This window comes from Eptesicus fuscus, chromosome 9 (genome assembly GCF_027574615.1).
Source record: "Eptesicus fuscus isolate TK198812 chromosome 9, DD_ASM_mEF_20220401, whole genome shotgun sequence".
Taxonomy (NCBI): Eukaryota; Metazoa; Chordata; class Mammalia; order Chiroptera; family Vespertilionidae; genus Eptesicus; species Eptesicus fuscus.
The window spans coordinates 16628000-16653978 of record NC_072481.1 but is presented as its reverse complement, the minus strand read 5'-3'; the positions used below and the strand labels follow the sequence as shown (position 1 = coordinate 16653978).

General features: G+C 46.7%; 1 protein-coding gene across 4 annotated transcripts in view; it reads right to left on the bottom strand.

Annotated features, from left to right (window-relative positions):
* WDTC1 (WD and tetratricopeptide repeats 1) overlaps window positions 1–25979 on the bottom strand; it is a 51613-nt gene that overhangs the window by 2466 nt on the left and 23168 nt on the right. For 3 of the 4 annotated variants that reach the window (XM_054721510.1, XM_008148020.3, XM_054721511.1), the window contains exons 4-15: window positions 18359–18405; window positions 17814–17925; window positions 14210–14397; window positions 11494–11676; window positions 10581–10675; window positions 10062–10177; window positions 8719–8794; window positions 7989–8097; window positions 7031–7204; window positions 3508–3743; window positions 1819–1996; window positions 738–930 (exon numbers count right to left, since the gene is read on the bottom strand). In XM_054721510.1, the coding sequence (XP_054577485.1) occupies window positions 738–930; window positions 1819–1996; window positions 3508–3743; window positions 7031–7204; window positions 7989–8097; window positions 8719–8794; window positions 10062–10177; window positions 10581–10675; window positions 11494–11676; window positions 14210–14397; window positions 17814–17925; window positions 18359–18405 (1707 nt within the window). Of the gene's footprint in view, window positions 1–737; window positions 931–1818; window positions 1997–3507; window positions 3744–7030; window positions 7205–7988; window positions 8098–8718; window positions 8795–10061; window positions 10178–10580; window positions 10676–11493; window positions 11677–14209; window positions 14398–17813; window positions 17926–18358; window positions 18406–25979 lie in introns of those variants that run through there. The other variant, XM_054721512.1, reaches the window with a different exon arrangement.

Here is a 25979-nt window from a genome sequence, read left to right as displayed (position 1 = left end):
AGGGCCCTGTAGGCTCTCTTTAAAATTCTAAGAAAATTGACTTTGGAATTAGACACCACCTGCCTTCTGTTTGGCCAGCTGGGAAGAGGGAGGCGGTGGGACTGAGGGCCCTGGCAGCCTCAGGCTGGCCCACCTGGCGACCCGCCCTGGGATTGGAAGGGGCCACACTGTCCTCCTACGCAACCTTCTGAGGTGGTGCTGTCACTCCCATTCCAGTGTGGCGATGACAAAAACCTGGGTCAGAGATGGTGAAGTCCCTTAGGCAGTGAGTGAAGGGACCAGGATTCAAACTTAGGTGTGCCAGACTCCAAAGCCCGAACACTTCCATGTGACTGAGGGATAGGCCTCTGCACAGCTTCTGGGGGACACACCACAGTGTTATATGAGGGGCAGGGTACCTGGGAGCCTGGGGTCCCCTTCTCGTGACCGGTGCTGGAGCTGGTCTGGCTCCCTCCCTGCCCTCCCTTGGTTCCTGTGCCCTGAGACATCTTCACAGCTTGCTCACAGATGTGGCCCTCAAAGGCAGCTCTTGGCCCTGGCACTGCCCACGGTATCTGAACTGTCAGAACTCAACGGCTCCCACCTTCATAACCTCGAGCCCTCGAGTGAGAGCTCACTCACTTTCTGGGGGACCCAGCTCCCTTCCCAACCCTCCCAGGCTCAGCCAGAGGCCCTGCACAGGGTCCATCCCCACCCTCCACACTGTCTGGCTTCAGCCACCTTGTCTACACCCTCACCTCTGGCCGGGGATTCCACAGCCGTACCACAGGGTCGATGCCGCTGGTGGCCAGGAAGCAGTAGCTGGGGTGCGGCTGCAGGCAGTTGACAATGGACTCGTCCCCCTGGAGCACGCGGACTAGGTTGGTGGTCTCCTTTTCCCAGATGAAGAAGGAGCCATCGTCAGAGCCACTGACGATGTACTGAGCGTTGCTGGCGGGGGGGGTGGCAAAGGGCAGGGAGGTCAGGTGGGGTACTGCCCTACAGCCTCAAGGAGAGGCTGTGTGGCTTAGGGCAAGGGGGACTAGGGAATTCTGTATCTGCTCAGCCCCCAAACTCCAGGGTCTTCACTTGACTCAGCACATGGTAGTCCTCTCCATACTGCAGGGCTCCAGTCTGTTTAAGTGTTCTCTTAACTCAGAGCCAGGGAATGCCTGGGTCCCTCCAAGTTACTATCCCCAAACTACATCCTAAGCTCCGTGGGTGCCAGGATGGGGTCGTGTGTCTCTGGGAACACCCTGTCTAAACCTTCCTTCAGTGGTCCTGCCTTCCTGGACTGAGACCCCACATTTTACACACTGTGGACAGTTAGGGGGATCTTGGTGGAGAGATTCTCGATCCACGTTCATGTGTTTTACCTACCAAAGTGCAACATCTACAAAGGAGGGGTGGGGGGACGGTGTGGGGGACACAAGCTGTCCCTCAGTACCTGAGGCACTGTTCTGACCATGATAGGTGTGCCAAGACTGCCAGCCTCTGAGGGCCTTGCCTCATACCTCCAGCAGGAGGAGGCTCCAAGCACCCAGATAAAGAACCAAGCTCCACACACGGAGGCAGAGGGAGATGGACGAACAGAGCAGGTACTGCATTGGGTGTGCTTATGAATTACCTCATTAGTCCTCCTCACTGTGGCTCCATGAGTGGGGGTTAGGGTTTTATTTTACATGTAAAGAAACTGAGGCCCACAGGGGTGAAGCCATTTGCCCCAGGGTACAGAGGCAGAACTGGGACTTGAGACTTCTAGAAAAAGTATGCCCTCACGCCCCCCAACCTCCTCCTGCCCAATCAGGCTGTGCCCTGCTCCTCTTCAAGGCCTCAGACCTGCCAAAGAAATTGGCCTCCTTGATATCCGTGGTGGTGTTGCAGTGGCCACAATAGCGGAACTGGTAGTCGTAGCTTCGTTCCCGCAGCACCATCTCGTCTTCTGAGATGGAGTCCTTGCGGCTCGTGCTGCGGAGGCGGACTGGGCCACCGCCACCGCCAGCTCCCTTCTTCTCCTCTGGGGGCAGAGAGCAAGGGAAGGTGAGGGTCCAGTCCCTCTCTCTCCTCTCCCATCTTCCCCGTTTTCAGCCCAAGTACTTAAGTGTAGGCTACTGCCCTCTACCCCTGCCCTAGAAAACTGGGAACGATCGTGGGAGAGAAGCTTCTTTGGACCCAGTCCTTGAGGATATTAAAAATGAGACCTCTGATGCCAGGAGAGCCTTGGCTCAGGTCCCTGAATAATGTCTGGAAGCCCCAAGGATGCACAGGCGCAAGGTCTGTTTCTGTGGAGGTGAGAGGCAGGGAGGGGTGGGTGAAGCACTACCAAGAAAGTTTGAAGGGTTGATTTTTCTAAACAGATCCATCGTTCTGAAGGCAGTGAGGGCCAAGCCCTTCCTTTCTAGAAGACAAATTATCATGGATCCCAACTGAGGCACTGATGGATTAAGGGCCTTGGGTAAAATCACACCAATTTTCTCAGTGCCCTAAAAGTGCCTTGTTCCTGCCTGCTTCAGGGCCTTTGCATGTGCTGGTCCCTATGCCAGGAACTATTCATCTCCCATAGCTACACTTTGTATCTAGTTAACTCTTCCTTCTCACCCTTGAGATCTCAGCTTAAATGTTTCTCCCTCAAGAACCCCAGACAGCCGTCAAGCCCTCCTCCATATACCTATACTATATCAGGTCCCCATGGCACTCATCCCACTCTTAGTTTCTCCTTCATCCCTTGGTTCCATCTCTAGGCTGTAAACTCCATGGAAGCAGAAATCCCATCTGACTTGTTCACAGCTGTATTCCCAGGACACAGCACAGTGCCTGGCACATGGTAAATGCTTAATAACTTCAAGCAAACGGATCACTGGCATGATTAATAAATTGCAAAGGGGAGAGGTAGGAGTCCATGTCTGCCTCCAGTGAGCTCACCCTTCATGTTTACAGATCACACTGCAATCACCCAGCCTGCTCTCCGCAGCTAATGGGGTGAGCTGAGCAGGGCTTCAAATGCTCTCTGTGCACATAAGGCAGCAGGTTCAGAGGCTGTGCTCTGCCCAAGGTCACATGGTCACCACATGGCAGAGCTGAGATTGGAGCCCGAGGCTCCACACCCTGCATCCAAGGCCTTTCTACTGCCCTCTGCTGCTGTCTCTGTTGCAAGTGTGCCAACGGGAACAAGCACAACCCCGGCAGCTGCCCCTCACTCAGATGCCCAAGGCCCTGTCTGTGAGGGGTGAGAATGCCCTGCAACCCACACATCCTGACTGGGCTCGGCCTACTCTTGTCCCAAGTCCCAGGCACTACACCAGGTAGGCTATTGCTAATCCTCACAGAATGGGAAGTGCTATCCTTCCTCATTTCCAGATGAGGAAATTGAGTCTCAAAGAAACCAAGTGAGTGTCTCAAGGTCACATGGCTTCTAAATCAGCATCTGAACCCAGGCCTCTCTAACCCCAGAACCAGGTCCTCTCCAGAATGTCATGTAGCACCTCAAATAGGAAGAGTGACGGCAGCCCCTCCTCAGTGCCCACTCACCACTATCGTTTTTGGAGAAGAGGGCGGCCGTAATGTCACGGCCCAATGCATCACAAGCGCTGCTGTGGGCCTGCTCCGGGAACTTCCCTTTGAAGTCATCCAGGCACTCCAGGGCCTCAGCCACGTACTTGAGCTCAAAGAGGCAGCGGGCCAGGCGGAAGTGTGCCTTCAGATGGCATGGATTTAGGGAGATGGCCTTGAGGCAGTCTCTCAGGGCATCGTAGTGATCACCATCCCTGGATAAGAGAGTGTGGCTTGGAGGTGGGGCCACATGGCAAGCAAAGAATCATCCTCACTCAGTCCCCACTTTCTGTGGCCACCCCAGCCCATCTCTGACAGATCTCAGAGCAAGGGTACTTGGGGATGAAGAGAGTCTTGGCTCAGCCCAGGAGACCAAGTATGTTAAGGAGGCAAGCCAGGAACCCTGAGGTCTTGGGGGTGGGGTGGGAGATGAGTGTATGGCAAAACCCAGTGTCAGGCTGCCCTCTGCTGGACACAGCATGCTCCTGCGTACCCGTTCACCCCAGGCACCCGCAGCTCTGCAGCAGAAGGCCTGGCATCTTGCCCATCTCGGGCTCCCCAAGCCCTCCTTCCCTCTTCCTCCATGCACCTCCTCAAATCTCCCTGACTGGCCTTCAAAGCCACGTCCAAGGCAGGGAGCCCTCAAGGACACTTCTGTGGTCTAGGGAAGCCAGAAGTGTCAGGCGGGAGACTTAGGGTCTGACCAGCAGGCAGTAAGCCCTCGGCCAGACCCCCCTCTGTCCTGGCTGACTGATCCACAGCAGCTGTGGCCTCTACCTCCTGGGGCTGGAGGATGGGGCCTGACAGACTGGCAGAGTCAGCTTTCTGGAAGCTGATGGTGGTGGTGGTGGTGGTGGTGGTGGTGGTGGTGGCGGCGGCAAGCACACCAGGAGCTACAAATCATCCCCACTCACTTCTCCAACCTCTTGAAGCATGGGTGAAGGGAAATGGAAATGTTTCTTTGTGGAAGAGTAAGAGGGGCGGGGTCAAAGGAGAAGCCCCTCCTCCCACCCACCCCGTGCCAGAATATAAGATACACACTCCCCAGCACCCATAGACGGTTCCCACCTCTCATCTGGAGAGCCAGACGGATCACAGGAGCCACTTCTCCTTTGGGAGCTATTTTATTCCTTTCTGAGCTTAAGACCCAACTATGCCAACCAGCGCTACCAGACCAGAGCTGGTGGCTCCTCCACCGAGCACAGCTCACAAGCCTCGTGCACAGGGCCAAAGCAGGCCCGACATGGAAACGTTCTCCTGACCCTTCTCTCCTACAGCACTCAGGGGAGCATCCATCCCTTGCAGCAGCCATGCTCAGACCAAGAACAAGCAGCTCAGCCAGTGTGGGGCAGGAAGCAGACGGAGTGCTTCCATGGTGTGGCCAGTGCCAGAACCAGTGGCTGTGATGAGGGAGCCGGGGCTGTTTAGAAACCAATTACCACCTGCAAGGTGCCCCTCAGAGCTCCTGGGGAGAGCCAGCCAGAGACCAGCCAGGAGCCAGAGGGCGACAGCTCCCACTGCATCCAGGAGCAGATGGCAGCCCTGGGGAGCCTGGCCTGGACAGAACATGACATTCTAGGGGTCACTGGCAGGCATGTGAGAGACAATGAGGAGAGCGCAGCCTGGCCCCAGGGCTCACCCATCCAGACGAACTGCCAGATCAATCTCCCTGAAAGGACAGCCCCGCAGCACGTCCCTCTTCTGCTCAAAACTCTTCAGTAGCTGCCCATCATCCACTGAATCGAGGCCAAAACACAGCCACTGCCCTGCATTCCAAGTCCTTCCTAGGCCGGCCCCAGGCTACCTCACAGACTCATCTCCTGCCAGTCCCTTCCCGAACCCTCTGCTCCAGCCAAATGGATTTGTTGTTCTGCAAATAAGCTCTTCAGTCAGTCCCCCACCCCCAAGCCTTTGTTCATACCATTTCATCTCCCTGGGAATGTCCTTCCCCCACAGTCCCCTCCTCCTTTTCATCTCCTTGTCTAAGCCTGCCCACACGTAAAGCCCATTCAGCGCCACATCTTCCTGATGCTTTCCTGATTGATGCCGAACTAAAGCCACCCAACCTTTTTTTTGAATGGTCAGACCATTCCAAAAGACCTACTGCTTCCTGCCTCTTTGATGACAGACCATGTCCCTGTCTTTGTCCCCTGTCCAGAGGCTGGGCGCTCCGGGGCACAAGAACTTAAGAGTGGCAACTTTGGCCCTAACCGGTTTGGCTCAGTGGATAGAGCGTCGGCCTATGGACTGAAGGGTCCCAGGTTCGATTCTGGTCAAGGGCATGTACCTTGGTTGCGGGCACATCCCCAGTAGGGGGTGTGCAGGAGGCAGCTGATCGATGTTTCTCTCTCATCGATGTTTCTAACTCTCTATCCCTCTCCCTTCCTCTCTGAAACCAATAAAAAAATATTAAAGAGTGGCAACTTTGTGTCCCTAGTACCTAGTGCATATTAGAAGCTCAGAGAACATGTCGAGGGCACCCATGGGCTGGGAATTTATCAGCCTCTCTTAGCAGGAGTGAAACAGCTCTCAGGCTAGAGTCTGGATGAGGACCCACCCAACTCCTGGGACAGTGAGGTGAAACACCTCAGGATGGCCCTCCAACAGTCATCTCTTGGATTTGGCTGCCATCTGAGCCCTGGAAAGCTCCTGATGCCTCAGTTAAGGCCTGTGGGGTATCACCTTCCCAAACCCCCACCCACCATCCTGCTGACTTGGGTGGGTTTCTTAAGCTTCCCTCTCTGGCCTGCCTAGTTACAGCCAGACGATGGCACACCAGCTGGCCTGTCTGTCTGGGCAGAGCCGACGGATGCCAGACGGAGCAGAAATGGCTGTGGGCCCAGCTCTATCCATCTCTAGTCCTGGCCCTGGCTGGGGGATGGGGTCTGCCTGTCTGCTTGCCTGCTGGTGCTGCAGGCAGAAAGGGCTGGGGGCCCTGAGGATCCCCAAAGATAAAGGGTTCTTTAAGCTATGGACCTACTCCTTTACCACTGGCCACTACAACCCAGCACGACCCACAGCCAGCTTCAGATACCTGGGATCCTGTTTGTGCTTGGTCCAAAGGGTTTAAGAGCCAGGAAAGCACTCCCCAAGGTCAAGGAGCGGCAGACTCATTTTAGACAAATATTAACTGAATTCACCAAACACCTCATTTCCATCTAGCAAGATTCAGCTGCTCCTTCAAAGTCCAACTCCAGGCCCAATTCTCCAACAGTTGGGATTAACCATTCTCTCAATTCCTACTTCCCCAGTAACCATAGCACTTAATAACAAAGCACCACGTTGAAGCTACTTGTGTGCATATTCCACTTAACTGTGAGCTTCCCTGGTGCTTGAGACATCCTGATTAATGGGTCGGGTGTCTGCCCACCCTCAGCCTAGAGGAGGGGAGAAGAGGCCTGGGCCCAAGAAGCCTTAAGAGGCTGCGGGATGTTACTACCACCACCCAGGGCTCTATCAGGCCCACTGCCTTTATCCCTCACCCTGGCCCAGACCCACTCACCACTTGCGCTTCATGTAGGCAGCAGCTCGGTTCCCGTAGAGCATGGCATTGTGAGGGGCCCTCTGCACAGCCTTGCTGTAAAGCTGAATGGCCTGGGTCCACTGCTGGCAGGCAAAAGCCTCATTGGCTTGCTGTTTCACACGCTCCAGGTATGGGGGCAGCTCTACCTGGGGGCTATGGGGGATGCAGAGCCACGTCAGGCCAGCCAAAAAAGATCAGAGCAGACCCTCAGGAAGTCTGTAGCCGTGTCTGAGGGTCACCCAGGCTTTCTTGGCCTTTGGGATCTGCACTATCATCTAGAAGAGGGGACCACTCCTATCCTTGGCCTGAGTTACTGTGACAGGTAATGGGTACAATTCCAGATACTCTGAGCCAGTAAACAAACAATTGAAGCATAAATGAAGCTGTCCTAGACAGTTTTAAGGAAATTTTTAACCAAACTCTTGGGCATGATAGTAGCTGAACCCACTTGCCTCTATACTGAGCCGAACCTTGTGACCACCCAAGTCCCTCCCATGGATCTCTCTAGAAAGAATTCTGTTTCTCTCAAGGGCTAGAGGACTTGAAAACCTCTGTATCCAAAGCCCAGCACAGGACCTGACAGAGAACAGAGGTCAGTAGATGCTCTGGGATGGAGAAAAATATAATAGGAGAGGCCCATCTGTGTGGGGCCCTGTGGGAAGGAGCTCAGTGATAAGAGGCACTTAGCTTGTGGGTCCTGACTACAGCTTCTGGTTCAAGAGACCGGAGCTTCAGTCTGAGCATGACTGGAGTCCTACCAGGTAGGAGTGGCATTGGGACCATTAATCACCCTCCAGAAAATTGTGTGCCCCAGTCCTCTGGCTCTGGGGTATGTGCCTGGGTGGGGGTCGGGAGGAAGGGTTATAAGACATACTCCTCCCTCTAGTCCATAGATGTAATTGAGGCTGGGAGGGTTGGACAAGTGAGCTGGCCTCACCTCACATATCCCCTACTCTCTGGCAGCCGGAAGCCATTGCTGTGAAGGTGCAGGCCGTTGGACACGCCGTTGGACACACCATTGGTGGACATCTTGCCATTCTGAACTTCTGGCAGGGGATGGGAAGAAAGGAATAGCAACAACTCAGGAAGAGGTCCTCATATCTCCTTGGCGGCCCTCCAGCTTCCATCATAGGGTCTGTTGGTTCCATTGTGAGGCCATCCTCCCAGAGTAAGAGCTATTCCCAGAAAGCAAGTTTTTTGCAGAGTGGCAGGTAAGGGCATAAAGAAAGCCATGTGCGCCCTCTGCTGGCTGAAGAGGAACACAGCTTCAACTTGGCATTGCCCTTAGCTGGAGTTGGGGATGGGAGTAGGAGTTGGGGGTGCAGACTTGTCTAAATCAACTTTAGGCTCCAGTAAGAAATCAATGAGAAGATTGATCTAGGACAACAAGGGAAGGGCAACTATATCAGGTCTTCAAGAGCCAACCATGGGAAGAACTTGTTTTTTCAGAGGAAGTGAAAAGGGCTGTGGCACAAATCCCTTTGACAGATTTCTGCGACCTATTGTTATCTTCTTTTTTACTGTACAGGTAGTGTATTTCAGAAAATCTACTCCTTTTGGAGGATCACAGCCACAGCCCAAGGTAAGGGGCAGGTTTCTTAGCAGAGGTGGCACACACTCAAGCTCCCCAGCAGGTACTCTAAAGGACACCCCAAGGGAGAACTTACCCCCTGAGGAGTGGCATTTTCTAGGCAAGAGGAACGTGTATGGCCGCTGCTTGTACGTCAGGTCAAACAAGTAGACCTAGAGGGGAGGGGTCAAGAAGAAATGGAGGCTGTGAGGTAAGCATGTGGCTGAGCAAGGCCTAGGTGCCTCTCAGGAACACAGTGAGTGTTGAGCAGGGAACCATTGAGCCAGGCCGGAAGGGGTTTCTATAGAGCAACCCTTAGTCAGGAAAGTCTTCCTAGTTCCTGCTGGAAATACTGTCATTTGTTAGAATCACATGCTTAAGTTGAAAAGGTCCTCGGAGGTCACAAAGTAAAACGTCTCATTTTACAGATGGGAAAACTGAAGCCTGAAAAGAGAAGCAATTTACCTAAAATAACACTGCTAGTTACTTCCCTCAGTAAATATTGTCTATTATTACTTAACATTTATTGACTTCCTACTTTGCTCTAGTAACTTTAGTTGTTTTATATGACATCTGATTTCATCCTAGAAACCCTCCCAGGAAGAGGTACTATTATTATCATCCCCTTTATATATGAAGAAATGTACACTCAGAATTTACTTTATCCAGGGCCATAAAAGCAGCATGTGACACAGCCAGGACCCAAAACCAAGCTCTTAACCACTCTGCTAGAATGCCTCTCCACTCATCCTTATGCTGCCTTTAGGCCAGATGATGGCTCAGCAATCTGAAGCCAGAGTTCTATTCTGAACTCAGGCACTCACCTATTCTCCATCCCATTTCTTTTGTACAAAATCATACCTTACCTTGTAATGTCATCAATTGTTTCACTTGCTGTGTCTCCCCTGTTAGCCTGAGATGCATTATATTTTGCAGTTGTCTCCCTCATATTTTTGATAATGCTAGTCCCAGAGTATGTGTTCAATATTTGTAAAATAAATAAATTTATGCAAGGCTTAATAAATATCCTGACTGAGAACATGCAAACAAAAGGTTTAGCAACCTGCCATTATCGAAGAACACTTCCCAAAGTTGGCCCTAAACCAGACACTGGCTGCATGCCTGAACCCCAAGATCTCCTCCTAGGAAAACAGCAGATGAGGAAACCAAGGCTCAGGAAAAAAAAAAAAAGAGACTTGTTCCAAGTCACTGTACACAGCTAGTAAACAGAAGGTCAGCATTTGAAGATAGGTCTGTCAGTTCTAAAACTTAGGGCACCTGTCTGGGAATTCCAATGATACTATGTCATTCCCACATTTTACTAGAATGGCATTTACAATAAGGCTTCTTGTCTGCATCATGGACGTGAGGTACACAGCCCTGGCTGCTGGGTATGGGGTGGGGGGAGGGGGCAGAGCCAACTTGGTCAGTTGTACATACCTGTTCCCCTCCCATGTTGACCAGCAGCTCTGTGCCACTGGGGCTAAAGGTCACGTAGGTGGCAACCAGCACTCTCAGACGGTTGTTGTAGTCAGGCAGCTTCACTGGCAGATGACCTGCAGGGAACAGTCCAGTCATTCTAGTGTGAGGCTCCCAGGACCCCAAAGAGGGGTCAGAGCGTTGTGTGAAATCAGCCATATGATGATAGCAATCATCTTCATCATAAAAACAGCAACAAGTGTTGAGCCCTTACCATATGGGCTGGGCTACTTTATGTGCTTTATATTATTTGGTCATTACAACCCCATTTTATAGAAAAGAAATTAAGATCCATCAAGGGTCAGTAATTTGCCAAATGTCACAAGATGGCTGGTTAATGGCAGTCAGAATTAAAGCCCAAGTATGTCGAACTCTCAAACTCTTGCTCTTGACCACTGTGCCACACCACCTCCCTGCACTGCCCCAGAGTGAGTCAGCACCCAGCTAAGAGTTTGGGGCCAGAACTGGGCTGAGACCTACCTGCTACGTAATACTGGGCTGCACCATCCGGAAGGGGCTTCTGCCGGTCACAGAAAGTGTGCACACCTGCAGAAGGGCTCTGCTTCATGCTCTTTCTGGTGGAAAGGCAAACCATACAGGTTACAATGCCTAGCACTACCCCTGGCTAGATCAGACCACATTCCCTGAAGGAAATCCCAAGTTTGTATCCCTGAGAGAAACAGAAAGTACCTTTCTTCTTTATGTCCACCAACTAGATGGCTGTGGACACATACATTACAGTGCTTAACAAATAGACCCTGCCAACAGTCTTGGTCCTCATGACCACCCCATTATCTTCATTTTACAGATGAGGAAGCTAGAGCTCAAGGCCTAATCCAAGTCATGTAGCATGTGAGGAGCAACAGAAGTCGCCCAAACCCATGAATAAAAGTAAAGCAGGCCACACGTTCCTGCACCTCTCCCAAGAGTCCATAAAACCCAGGCTGGTAAAGCCGCTCGGGTCTGGGACTTCTGTGGAGGTTCTAGTATATCCTATTTTTGTTTTTGAGAAAAAGAACAAAATAAACTTACATGTACATAAAAGCAATGCACGTACAAGATTATAACTATACAAACACTCAGTAAAAGAACAAGCAGCAAGTATTATACATAGTGATTTATTTTAGGTGATGGATTATGGGTAATTTTTAAATTATACTTTCCATATTTCCAAAACAAGCATGAATTAAAGTTTTTTAAAAAAATTACACAAATTAACCTGTATAATTCTGTTAGCCAGCTTCACCCCAACAAATTCAATAAAAAGGAAAAAAATTATTTTTTTAATCACAAAAATTAAAAAACCCACCCCCAAAAGAAGAGGGCATGGCAATGAGGGAAAGGGGCAGCAGGTTCCCAGGGACTTGCCCACAGGAGGCTGAGCTGTTCATACCTGTGGTTATGGATCATGCGAATGTCGTAGAGCCTCACGAAGGGCCCACTGGCCCCTACCGCCAGACAGTTGTTGTCCTGGGGGTTGACAGTGAGGCACTTGGCCTCCACCAGCTGGCCACAGTACTCTGTCAGGTCAATCAGCACTTCCGAGTGTTTGCTGTTCTCCCGAAGGTCATACTGTCTGTGAGAGAGGACAGAGTTAGGGGACTGGGGTCTGGGTCCCTGTGTTGAAGGCAGAGAAGAAGCCAAGGCCTTGTTATGCAACGTAAGTGGGAGGGGCTCTGGACCAGTTTGTAAATAGTAAGAATGTCAAAAACCACTCTCATTTCTTGAGTGCCCACTGTGTGCCAGGCCCTCTAGCAGACTTCTCACACAGTGCTTTATTCTAACATAACTCAAGGTAAACACCACTGTACCTTAAAAAACACACACAAAAACAACAACCCCAAAACATGTCAGCATTATTGCTAAATACTATTACTACTGATTACTAACACTTAGTGAGAAATTGCTTTGTGTCCAGTATTGTCCCTAAGTGTTGCACATGCATCACCTAATTAAATCCTCACACCATCCCTTGGTACCATTAGAACACTGAGGTTCAAAGCAGTTAAATAACCTGCCTGGGACAGCACTGCTAGTAAACGTAGAGCTGGGATAGCTTCCTAAGGCTGCTCTCTCCTTAATTCTAATTCTTGTTGTACTAAATCTCGTAGGAAACAAAAATAGTATGGAGGTGACAAGAAAGAGAATCTGGAGATCATCTAAGAGCTACCTAGAAACGCCAAGTGCCAACAGAAGCCCAAGAGTCTCATCCAGGTAGGTGGCAAAGGTCATGCCAAACATCCACCTGGCAGCAATACACACCCATCATTGCAACCTGGGAGCTGTTTTGCTGCTACTACATAGGCCCATGCAATGACCTCGTCACTGCCTTATCTCCAAGCTAACTCTCCAGCTCAAAACTGCAGTGATTCCTCAATATTTTCAGCATGAATGTACTTTTAGTTTACTTTTTCCAAACGTTTCAAGATCTGATTTCACATCCCTCTCCAATCTTGTTCCTCAGTTTTCTAAACATGGGTCAGTTACACAACAGTACTCTCTATCCTGTACATGCCACGTTTACCCACCTTCACAAACTTTGCTCAAGCTGGGAACCACTCTGCTTTACCTTGCCCATCCAAACCCTTCTATTCTGGAAGGCCAGTTTATGTTTACCTTCTACTAGGACACCTTCCCTGACTGCCTGCGCCGAAGTGCTGAGGCTCTCCTACACAAGATCCTCGATGCTCAGCTTCTACCTGCTGTCCTGACACAGGATGGTTGGTCAAGGTCAGCAAGTGCAATGTAGAACTGTATTCACCATTAAACAAGTGCTTTCTGTCTTAAGTACAGCAAGTCCTCAAATACTGTTTTGTTTTGTTTGTTTTTGTTTTTTTGTCCTCAATGTTGTTTCATTATAATGTTGATAAGATTCTTGGGAACTTAACTCTTGTTTATATCCATGAGGCTATGGTAAAATTGGTTTCCTTATATGTCATTTCACTTAAAGTCACAGAACCTATAAATGACATTAAGTGAAGACTTACTAAACTATGCTAAGGTTTTACTGGCACTATCTCAATTTCAATGCTCAGGCCAACAAGGGAGATATTACGATGATTCCCATTTTATAGATGAGGAAACTGAGGTTCAGTGGTGAAGTGACTTGCCCCAGTCAAACACTGAGTGACAGAGGCGGACTTGACCCTAAGTCTGTGTGACTTCAGTGCCCTGCTTCTAATTTCTGTGTTACAGTTTATACACGACTTAGCTACCTCTTCTTTGTAACAGGGGAGAAGGCACAAGGTCCTACAGAGTTTTAAGGGAGGCAGTTAAGGCAGGTTGGGGAGATAAGGAAAAAGTTCTAAGGTCATATCTGAAGAGAGGAGTTAAAGAAGGACAACGAGACCATTTTAGGATGAAGGGAAGCAGAGGCAAAGGTGTGACAATACCGGCCTCTGGTAAAGGGGACAGTCCACTTTGTCATTTCTGGGTGACTCTCCCCCTTACAGGCATATGCCCACTGACCAACTGTTCAAGAGAAATGTATCAAATGTCTCTATGTGCCAGGCACTGTGCTGGGCTCTAGGAACACAACCCAAGACAAGACAGACATGGAGCTGCTCTGAGAGAGTTTACCATTCCGTGAGGGATACTGACAAAAAAAGGTAAACCAACAAGTAAATAAAATAACTACAGATGATGCCTAGAGTAACAGAGACGACCATAGGGCACTGAGACAAAGAATCATGGGGGAGGGGTCTACTTTAGGGTGGTCCGAGAAGGTGCTTCTGAGAAGGTGACTCTTGAGCAGATCTCCTTAGGGTAAGAAAGAGTCAGACACGGAAAGAGCCGAGTACAGAGAAAACCAGCTAGAGGGAACGGCAGTGTGACAGCCCAGAGGAGGCAGACACTGCATCTGAGGTGGTGGGAGGCCGGCAGGCCTGGATATAGTGCAGGAGAGGGAAGAGAGTGGGAAGGTGAGAGGAGGGGAAGCAAATGTTCCCAGCTGAGTTTGTCCACAGACAGCTGTGGGCAGACTAATGAGGCTGGAACTCTGCTGGAGGGAAGGAGTCAGGCCTGTGGAAGGAAGTGGTATGGCAGGTGGGAGGGAGGAGCCAACCTGCAGAGAGAGAGGCACAGGCCCCATCAACGCCTCAGGCCCTTACCGGATCAGCCCATCCTCAGCAGCACTCCAGAACGTGTTGGGCCACATGGGTGCCGTGGCGATGCGCTTCACCCGGTTTGTGTGGTCTCCAAACATGTGGATCGTCTCCTTTACTGTCAGGTCGTGGACATGCACCTTGGAGTCGGCTGCCCCCGTGATCAAGATGCGGTCCCCAGCGTGAGGCAGGAACTGCTCCGGAGAGATTGAAGAAGAGATTGCAGGTGGTGGAGGTCGGGCTGGCCACAGGAGGAGACTGGCCTGCATGTTAGTGCCCTCTTTCTCTTTCCGTATCAGGTAAGAAAATGAGCCCATCCAAGACAACCCACTAGGAAAACTTTGGACCTCGAACATCAGTCCTCAGGCCTAAAGGTCAAAATCGGGGCTGCACCTTTACTTTGCCAGAGTCGTCCTAGTCCTGACGAGGCTACCTAAGGAAACATTTTCCTGATTCTTCCACAGGTAAGAGCTGAGTCCATGATAATCATAGCTGTTACCACCATGTGCTAGACAACAGGGCAGGTACTTTTCTTATTGATAGTTAAGATAAAATAACCCCACTGAAAACTGAGGTTTGGCAAACATTCAGCAGGACTGTCTGACTCCCATACGCCATACAGCCTCATGACTGCTATTGAATAGCCTGGGGGTTAAGTAACAAATTAGTCTTAAAATGAAAAGGACTTTCAGTGTTTTAAGGCAGTGCGTGTTTAAAATTGGTTCTAGTATTTCTGGAGAATAATCTGGCAATAGGTAGCAAAGATAAAAACTATTTCTATCTTTTGTTCCAAAATTTCTAGTTCTGAGAAATGATTCCAAAAGGAAAAAGAGACCTATGCACAAATGCTCAGAACGGAACTCCTTACAATGACAAATGCTGGAACTGGCTCAAATGCCAGACCTTGGGAAAGGGCTGAGCACCAGGAGGATACATCTCAGTGTGAGCCCTGGCCAGCGTGGCTCGGTTGGCTGGAGCATCATCCCGTACACCAAAAGGTGGTGGGTTCAATTCCTGGTCAGGGCACATACCCAGGTTGTGGCTTTGATCCCTGACAGGGTGGCAACTGATTGATGTTTCTCTCTCTCCCTTCTGCTCTCTTAAAAGAGAGAGAGAGAGAGAGAGAGAGAGAGAGAGAGAGAGAGAGAGAGAGAACCCCCACCATTCTGATGAGCTTGAAAATAATAATAAGAAGAACAAAACAGCTACATAATTTGTATAACAGTAATTTCTAAAACAATCCTCACCTGAGGATATAGTTATTGATTTTGGAGAGGGGGGGGAGAGAGAGAGAAACATCAATATGAGAGAGAAATATGGGTCAGTTGCCTCCTGTGTGCACCCTGACTAGAGATTAAACCCACAACCTAGGTATGTGCTCTGACCTGCAATCGAACCCTAAGACCTTTTGGTGTATGGGACGACACTCCAACCAATTGAGCCACACTGGCCAGGTCTGAATCATAATTTTTTAAAAGTATGCTGTTCTATCACCAGTGTTGAGGAAAAGAAATATTTGGATGTGGTGTTGAGTTCTTCTCTTCTTTGAGTTCAAAAGATTGGATTATCTTTTTTTCTGAATTGAAGTTTCTGGAAACCCACAAGGCTGAATGGTGTGTGTGTGTGTGTGTGGGGGGGGGGGGGCGCGCGCAACACTCTGCATTCAAACAACTAAACGCAATTGACTTAAATGTTCATGCAAAAGCAACAATTCTCTTTTCCCACACATACTACTCTAATGACTAACCAGGATAAGAGCTAGATGAAATAGATGGAATTTAATAATTTTTAGGGACAAATAGTTTAAAAATATATATATTTTTATTGATCTCAGAGAGGACAGGAGAGAAAGAGATAGAAACATCAACGATGAGAGAGAAGCATTGATCGGCTGCCTCCAGCACATCCCCAACTGGGGATCGAGCCCAAAACCTAGGCATGTGCCCTTGACTGGAATCGAACCTGGAACCCTTCAATCCGCAAGTCGATGCTCTATCCACTTAGCCAAACCAGCTAGGGCACAACTAGTAGTCTTTAATCCTGTCGAGACAGCACATACTCCATGCACAAAAGAATAACAGGAGAACCCTTGGGAAGAACTTGTGACCGCTGCCACACTTGTCACTGTAGCAGCCACCAGGGGGAAGTCGTGGGTTAAATACAGGGGTGGGCAAAAGTAGGTTTACAGTTGTGAGTCTACGAAGCTTATTCTTGTATTATTATTTATTAATTATTGTACTGTTTCCATACGAACAACTATAAACTCACTTTTGCCCACTCCTGTAAGTATATCTAGTGTTTTACTAACAAGAGAGAGAAGAATCCTTTCCACACTTTTTTTTTTTTAACAGAAGAGGAGGCTGAGGGTCTGTGAATATAACTGCCTTGCTCAAAGTCTTACTATTAGTGAATATCAAGGCCACTGTCAAATTCTGATCTCTGAACTTAACATCTTGTGCTCTATGACGCAAAACTTAGTCCTTTCTCCAGGTCTGACCTCACAGACTCAGAGTGGTCCTAAAACTTTTCAGGGGCAGAAAGCAGTCTCTGTTTGCCATGAAAGAGGTGAATCAGCATTGTTCTGTCTCTAAAACAGCAGAAACTCATCTAGGATTTGTCCCTGGGCCAGAGAGGAGAATCACAGCTTGGAAAAGAGGCAGGGTTTAGGGAAATAAGTAGGTTTTGCGCTCTTGAATTTGCCTTCTTCAGGTATGTTGTAATTCTTCTTGATATTAACCAGGAAAGGACAGCCTCACTCTCACATACACTCATGACAGAATTTCAGAGCTGGAAAGGTTCTTAAAGGTCTTTTCCTCCAACGTTAAACCTGGCAGATAAAGTTCCCAGCAAGCAGAATACCTCATGCTAGTACATTAGCTACATCCTCAGAGGGCCCATTCTACCTTTTTCAAATTGCTCTAAGCATTAGACAATTCTTTCCTTCATCAGGCATGCCTTTGCTTCTGTGGACTTATAGCTGTTGTCCTAGGTCTGTCATCTAGGACCAAAAAGGACAAGGTTCATGCCACTTCCACATAATAGGTCTCCAGAGGTCTGAGGGCACTTGTAAGGCCCTTTCCCACCTCTCCTCTCCACCACAAAACCCGCAGACCCATTTCCTATGAAAGCTAGAACAGTTAAAAGCACCTGTGCCAGGTAACATCAACCCTGTGAACTGCTACTTCCTTTTTAAAATTAAACTATTTATTCACTCATTTATTCATGAATCTAAAGGATTTTTCCTTAGCTACTACCTTTTTACAGAAGAGCAAACAGGCTCAGAGAGGTCAGGTGATTTGCCTAGTCCACATAGCTTCCAAAAGGCAGATAAGGGAGTCACACAGGTCTTCCTGCTCTCTGAATTCATGCTCAGAACCGTACCTCCCACCATCACCACTCACATAAATATAAATTCATTTAGAGCTGGTCTCTTGGCTCCAAGAGAGGAAGCAGAATAGGGAAAAGAGATGGGGTTTCAGGAATCACCATCAGATGCTCAGATCAAAGGTGTATGTGACCCCAAGGGGTACCTGGGAAACAAACATGCAAACACAACCATGTGCATAGCTCAGTCACCTTGTTCACTTGCTCTGTGGCTTATCCCGCTCACCTTGACAGAGAAGATATTTGCAGTGTGTCCCGTGTGCATGGAGAGCAGCTTCTTGTGGTGCAGCGGGTCCCACACAATCGTGTGCTGGTCATCGGAACCAGAGGCCAGCAAGCTGCAAGCAGAGTGAGGGGTTCTGACCTCTCCTCAAGTTCGTGGGCAATTTTCCCCTATCCCACATTCCCAGGTGACAAGGTGTTAGGCCACACAGAACTTAAGTAACAGTATATGTCACAGATTTTAAGGCTATCTTGTAAACACTGGTTGATTCTCTTCTATTTGTCCTGAGAATTTGCCATTATTCCTTAAACTTTGCATTGGCTTATTAAAAAAACAGTGTTTGGATGGCCATCCAACCTTCCATCTTATCTGGGCTTCATTGTTTACCTGTGTATTGAAGTGATGGACTAAACTAAACTACGTAGCAGAGAGCAGCAGTCTCTTTTCACTTGGGTCATTCTTTTCCTTAGACCTAGGAAGAGGATCTCCCAGCTGCCCCCCTCCCTTTCTTTAGCACCCCCTTCCCCTGTGCTCTAACTCATACTTACTCTCCTTTCTCATTCCACTCCAGACAGTTGACACATCCTGAGTGGCCCTGGGTAAACAAACAGAAAGGGATAAGAAGAGAGCCAGTTAGAGGTTCTCCGGGGGAACTCAACGCCAAAAAGTAGAACTGAACAGGTAAACTAATCTTTCCATCATCATTGTTTTCCAGGTGTGCGCGAGTGACCAGAATTGAATTAAACTGCCTGGCATCTTACAATACATAAAGTACTTTCATTGTCATGATTTTACTTGACACTGAACACTCCTGAGTCATAAAGGGCAGGTTTCATTGGTCCCCTTTTGCAGAAAATTAAACTGAAGTTCAGATAACAGTAACAGAAGTGAGATCCAAACCAATTTCTGCTCCTACCACTAGAAGGAACATGTCAACAGTCCCTTCGAGGGATAGCCCTTGACCACAGACAATTTGCCCAGAGAAGCATCTTCCATTCATTTGGCATATATTTAACTTATTGAGCACTCACTGCATGCCAGGTACTTTTCAGATACTGGGGGTGTATCAGTATACAAATCACAGTCCCTGCTCTTCTGAGTTTACTTCTAGTAGGAGGAGCCTGGTATAGTAAGGTACATTGCGCTAGTTTCTTGAGCTTGGAGATTTGAATTAAGAAACACTGAGAATGAGGCCGTTAATAGATGCTGAAGTTGAAAGCATGCACAGAGAGAAATCATGGCAACGCTAGAATTACAAGGAAACAGAATCCATGAAAAGCGGAAGGTATGAGCGGCAGAAACAAGTCTTACATGGGAGAAGGAGAAAACAAATCACTAGGCATTCCTACATTACTGTTCTTTCTGTTCCCTCATCCTCCTTCATTCCTAATAGTACCTAGATTTTCATCTAATCATCTCCCTGTCCAAGTTAGACCATGTGTTTCAGGAAGGGTAAATCCATTGTTCTTTCCAGTGATAGATTCAGAAACTTACGCCTAAGCCAAATTGGAGGTGGCATTCACTTGGGCATAAGAACTGGCTCAGAAATGACCCTGTGACCCCAATCAAATGCAAGGTGGACAGTTTGCTGGGAAATTCTGGGAAAGGAGTTTTCTCATTCTTAGGAGTGAGTCTATGAAAGAGATGCCTTCTTCCTCTAGATCAGTGGTTCTCAACCTTCCTAATGCCGCGACCCTTTAATACAGTTCCTCATGTTGTGGTGACCCCCAACCATAAAATTATTTTCGTTGCTACTTCATAACTGTAATTTTGCTACTGTTATGAATCGTAATGTAAATATCTGTGTTTTCCGATGGTCTTAGGCAACCCTGCTAGCGGTTCTCAACCTGTGGGTCAGTTCTCAACCTGTGGGTCGCAGCCCACAGATTGAGAACTGCTGCTGTAGAGCCTAAGACCATCGGAAAACACAGATATTTACATTACGATTCATAACAGTAGCAAAATTACAGTTATGAAGTAGCAACGAAAATAATTTTATGGTTGGGGGTCACCACAACATGAGGAACTGTATTAAAGGGTCGTGGCATTAGGAAGGTTGAGAACCACTGCTCTAGATGATGGGAGTACTGATATGACACCTGGAATTGCCACCACAAGGGAAGCCAGCCAGAGAGTGAAACTGAAGGAGGAAAGCCCAGCCCAGGGAATCATAGAAAAATGGAGCCAGTGACCAGAATAACTAACCCAGATGCCTACTCTACTCCTGGACTTCCACTTAAGTAAGCCAATCAATTCCTAACTGTTTAAAGCCATTTGAGTTGGGATGTTACTTGTGGCCCAAAGCATCCTAACTAATAAACTCCAACTCATTCTTCAGATTTCACTTTATAGGCACTTCCTTCAAGATGCCTTTCCAGTCTTGTGAATTTGGGAGGGAGGCATACCCTTCCTGTGGGCGCCTACTGTCACACTGTACTATGGCTCTGTGTTGACATGGTTGTTTGCTTCACCAGACTGAGCCCTGAGAGGCGGGCTTTGTGTATTGTGTTCATCGCATCTCCAAGGCCAGTTATAGTCCTTGACACAAATCTGTTGCATAAATGAACAAATGAGCCAGTGGGACTAACGGGAAGAATGAAGAGATATGAACAAATCTAACTCCCCGCCTATCCATCAGAAAAGGCCTTTCCTCTGCCTTCTCCTTTCCTTTCACCTTTTGCTCTGTACAGATTCTCATCTGGGTTGAGCCTCACTTCTTCCCAGGTTCTGCACTTACAAACACTGCAGACACATTTACTCTGTCAGAGCACTTGCTGACCTGAGGCCTCTCACTTTCCTCTGGCACTTGGTTGAAACCCTACCCATAGCTTTGGTCACGCTTTCTAGGTGAGAATCATTTCTGTCTTCAGCCCTCTCATTTTGTTCACCAGGCTGTAAATTACTTGTACTTGGGGGCCTCATCTTCCCAGCTGACCCTTGAACAACTCATTGCTACCATCACCTTAGAGAACTGTTTGGTAGTTTCAGATAAAGTTAAGCTTGTATCTACCCTATGACCCAGTAATTCCATTTGTAGGCATTTACTTGAGAAAAATGAAAACATTTATCCATACAAAAGCTCATTTAAGAATATCCATAGACGATTTATTTTTAAAAGCCCCAAACTGGAAATAGCCCAAATGGTCATCAACTGGAGAATGGATAAACAAAATGTAGTACATCCATACAGTGTATCACTACTCATCAATAAAAAGGAACAAACTAGATATGTGCAACACAGATGAAACTCACCGAGGATATTTTTCCATTGATTTTAAGAGAGAGTGGGAGGGAGGGGGAGAGACAGACAGAAACATTGATATGAGAGATACACATAGATTGGTTGCCTCCCGCACACCAGGGTTGGGATCAAGCCTGCAACTGAGGTATGTGCCCTTGACTAGAATCGAATAGGGGACCCTTCAGTCCATGGGCCTATGCTCTATCCACTGAGCAAAACTGGCTAGGGCCATGCTTTTCCTTCTGATCTTTGTTACTTGCTCCTTCTCAATATTCAAATTTCATTTCAAACATCACTTCATCAGAGTGGCTTTCTCTGACCACTGTATCTAAAGTATATCCCATTACCAGGTTTGATATGACTTGTTTCTAGTGAATTTACACTCAAATTATATTAAAACAAAAGCAATCAAGCCAGATTGTGAAGGTGAGATATATAATGTTTGCAACTTGTTTAAAAAAATATTAAGAAAACAAATAAGGCAAGAGAATAAATCCACCAAGCCAAGAACTATTTGTTAAGTCCTTTAAAAGAGCAGACACATAGTTGGAGTCAAAAGAATATGAACTATGGAGCCAGACAGGCCTGATATAAGTAGTAATCTTTTACTATTCATGTGACCGTGGAAATGCTCAGTTTTATCCTCCTCATTTGTAAAGTGAGATTCCTTTCCTCACAGCAGAGTGGGAACAAAGCCTAGGATAGAGCTATAAAGAAGACCAACATAAGGGCCTGATGGACCAGGAGTATGCAAAGGGCATCAAGAAAGACACTAGAGGAGTAGGAAGGAAAGCCAAGATGCTTTGAACCCATGCCTCAGAACCCAGATGACAAGTTTTGTTGAGGAAGTGCCCAGTACTACCAAATACTGTCGGATCAAGCTAGATAAGGACTAAGAAGTGTCCATTGATTTAGGTCAAGAAAGCTACAGTGGTAACCCTGGCAAGAGCCACTTTTGTGGTGTGTGGTTAGATAAACAGAAGTAGGTTGAGGAATTCGTCATGTGCCACATTCGATATTTTCAGTCAATGATGAGCCACATATATGCTGTACCTTCTAGGTTTGTGCAAGCACACTCAAGATGTTGCACAATGACAAAATCACCTAACAGTGCATTTCTCAGAATGTATCCCTGTCATTAAGCAGCACACGATAGTACTGGGAAGTGAGGAAGTAAAAATACTGAGTATAGACTACTCTTTCAGTCTGGCTATGAAGGGGAAGAGAAACAGAAGGCTATAGCTACATGTGGCTGTGGCATCAAAGAAAGACTTTCTTATATTAGAGAAGCTTGAGCATATTTAATCCCAAGGGGAATCAATAGAGAAAGGGAAAGTTAAAGATGTAAAAAAGCTAAAAGATCATCTGTGGTTGGGGTTTTGTCAGATTAATGTAGCAAAAGAATGATTGTAGTAATGAGTCATTGATTCTTAGGAGATAGGGAAGGAAGTAAAGACATGAAGTAGCTTGTAAGGACAGAATAGAGGGGTTGACTGGACTTGGAGGACTTGTTGAGGATGCAGAATCATTGAGGCATGATAGATATACATATATACTCTTTTTTTCACTTACTAATATATCTTAGAAATCACTTATATCAATTAGAATTCTTTTTCATAGCTGCATAGTACTTTATTATGTAGATGAAACAAGATTTATTCAACTAATTTCCCATGTATGGATTCTTAAGAGTTGTTTCTAATAGTTTGCAATTATAGCAATACCATAATGAATAACCTTGTGCACATGTATTTTATTACTGCTGGAGATGTGTACCTTCAGGGTAAAAACCCAGAAGAGGGAGTTGGCCAAAGAGTAAATGTATATGTGGTCTTGTTAGATATTGCCAAGTTTCCGTCCATGGGAGTTGCATCATTTTGCCTTTCCAGTAGCAATGCATGAGAGTGCCTGTTTCGCCACAACTCTCTACACACTGTGTGGTTAAGCTTTTGAATATTTCACCATTCTGACAGATGAAAAATGGCATCTCAACATAGTTTTAAGTTACATTTCTCTTGTGAATGAAATTGAATATCTTTTCCATATGTTTAAAGGCTATTTTAATATAATTTTTGTCAATTTTGGTGTAACAAAATTGAAAATAAGAATTTATATATGTGTATCTGCATATTTTTGCCAACACAAACACAAGCACAGAATGGATAAGTGGAAACTAATGAAGTTGGTTACCACTAGGGGGTGGAAGGTATATGATGAAGGGTAGAGAAAGGGTATGAGTAATCCTGCTCTGGACCTTTTTGTGAGTTTTTACTTTTAGAACAAAGTTGAGCCTGGCCAGTGTTGCTCAGTGGTTGATCGTTGTGATTCCTGGTCGGGGCACATGCCTGATCACCAGTGGGAAGCATGCAGGGGACAGTTATTGATGATTCTCTCATCATTGTTGTTTCTCTTTCTCTCTCCCTCTCCCTTCCTCTCTGAAATCAATAAAACTATATTGGGGGGGGGGAGGCCAAGCCCCCCTACTTAAATTCTGAATCCTATACCCATCAGCCTTCCCCAGGACTTTGGTCCTTCAGTTATTCTGTCCTTCTCCTCTATCAGCAATCCCTTCCTCTCATCACATACAAATATGCTCTAGCATTTCTTCCCATTCTTACAAATCCTTTCTTTAGGGGATCCCATTGACCCCTTCACCTACTGCCCCATTTCTCTGCTTCCTTTTGTAAACAAAGTTGTTCAAAATTGTCTATATAACTCAATAAAGCTGGGGGGAGGGAGGAGAAACAAAACAAAAACAAAACAAAATGACTTCGAAGGGCGGAAGCAAGGGGAATAAAGAAGATGTCATTCTTCCTCCAAGCTCCTGAAATGACTCCCCATTGGTTAAAGCAAACCAAAAGACAGAGGACAAGAGGGAACTTTAATATTCCTGTGCAAGTCAGCTGTCCAGGCAGTGAGCTGAAGAAAGGTAAAAAGTAGATGTAGAGGGGCAAAAAAATGTAACTTTAAAAGATTACTCTTTTTACTGCTTATATTCTATTATTCCTTTCATCTAGGGAAAAAGTTTGTCATAAATAAATAAACAAAAACAAATTCCCATTACTCTCTAAAATAAGAAAAAAAAAAGATAGTTGTCTACACTTGTTGCTGTTTCTTCACTTCCAATTCACTCCTCAACCCTCCAATCTAGCATCTATTCCCACCACTCCAATAAAACTGTTCTAGCCTGGCCAGCATGGCTCAGTGGTAGAGCGCTGACCTGTGAACCAGGAGGTCAAGGTTCGATTTCCAGTAAGGCCACATGCCCAGGTTGCAAACTTGATCCCCAGTAGGGGGCGTGGAGGCAGCCGATCAATGATTCTCTCTTATCATTGATGTTTCTCTCTCTCTCTCTCTCTCTCTCTCTCTCCCCCACCCCCCCTGAAATCAATAAAAGTATATTTTTTAAAAACTCCTCTAGTCAAGACCACAGTCATTGTTTTGTCCCCATCTTATTCAACCTTCAGAAGCACTGAGTACAACTGAACTTGAAATACTTTCATTACTTGGCCTTTACACTCCCCATGTTTTCTTCCCTTTCTACCTCACTGATTACATACTCTTTCTAGTTACCTTTTTTTATGTCCTTAGCTTGTAATTAACTTCTGAAGCTGGAGTGCCTCAGAGCTAGGCCTTGTACCCTATTCTCTAATGCTCCATGGACAAATGAAGTCTCCAGATTTCTCCCTATAATCCAGAGCTATCTCCAATTAGTACTGCCTACCTGATACCTCCACAAAGCTATCTAACTGGCTTCCTAACTTACAACCCCTGATTCTCTAACTTATTTTTTTTCTCAGTCTTCTTCTTTCCATCTTTTTTCAATTCTCTAAGTCTCATAAGAGGCAAAGCTGGGATTTAAACTGGGTCTTTTTAATATCTAAACCTGTGTATATTCCTTCATACTATGTGCTTCTACTACAAGTCCTGGGCAAGGTGGCCTTTAGGCAAGTGCAAATTGAAACAGTTCACCTTAACATAATTGTTTTTGAGTTGCAGACCTTGGAAAACAATAGATGGGATCCTGTTTTGTAGTCATAGAAGTTTCCAAGTCTATTCTGGACAAAGTTATCAAACCAGGAAGAGATGGTAAAGATAATATGGGTTGGACAGAGGCACAGCTAAAAGAAGCCAAGCCAGCTAGGGGTCACTGTCAATTCAGCATCAACCATAGCAGGTTTCTCAATCTTGACATTATTGGCATTTGGGGCTGTATAATTCCTTTTTTTTAAAAAAAATATGTTTTTATTTATTTCAGAGAGGAAGGGAAAAGAGAAACATCAATGATGAGAATTATTGACCAGCTGTCTCCTGCATGCCCCAAACTGGGGATCAAGCCTGCAACCCGGGCATGTGCCCTGACCAGGAATCTAACCGTGAGCTCCTGGTTCATAAGTCGACGCTCAACCACTGAGCACACCGGCCGGGCTGGGTGGGGCTGCATAATTCTTTGTGGCACTTTCTTTGTTGTCCTGTATATTGTAGGATGTTTAGCAGCATCCTGAGCTTCTACCTACTGTACGCCAGCAGTACCCTTCTAGTTTTGATAACCAAAACTGTTTCTGGGCATTGCCAAATGTCCCCTTGAAGGTAAAATCTTCCATGCCCCACCTCCAACTGCACAACAGGCATGTACTCTGAGCTTTGTTCTAAAGGAAACGTGGAAACTTTTTTAAAAAAAGGGTAAATAATAAAATACATCAAAAATCATGTTTTCAAATAATTTTTAGAGATATGGGAAAACAATAATATAAAAGTATAAAAGGGTTTATATCAAACTGTGTAAATGATACAAGATCCATTTGTAGGAAAAAAGTTAAATAAAGCATGGAAAAAAACAGGAAGATTTAAGAATCATAATTATTATTTTATTGAATTAGCTTGCCAAGATCCAGGCACTGTGTTAAGTGCTTTACACTAACCTTCTA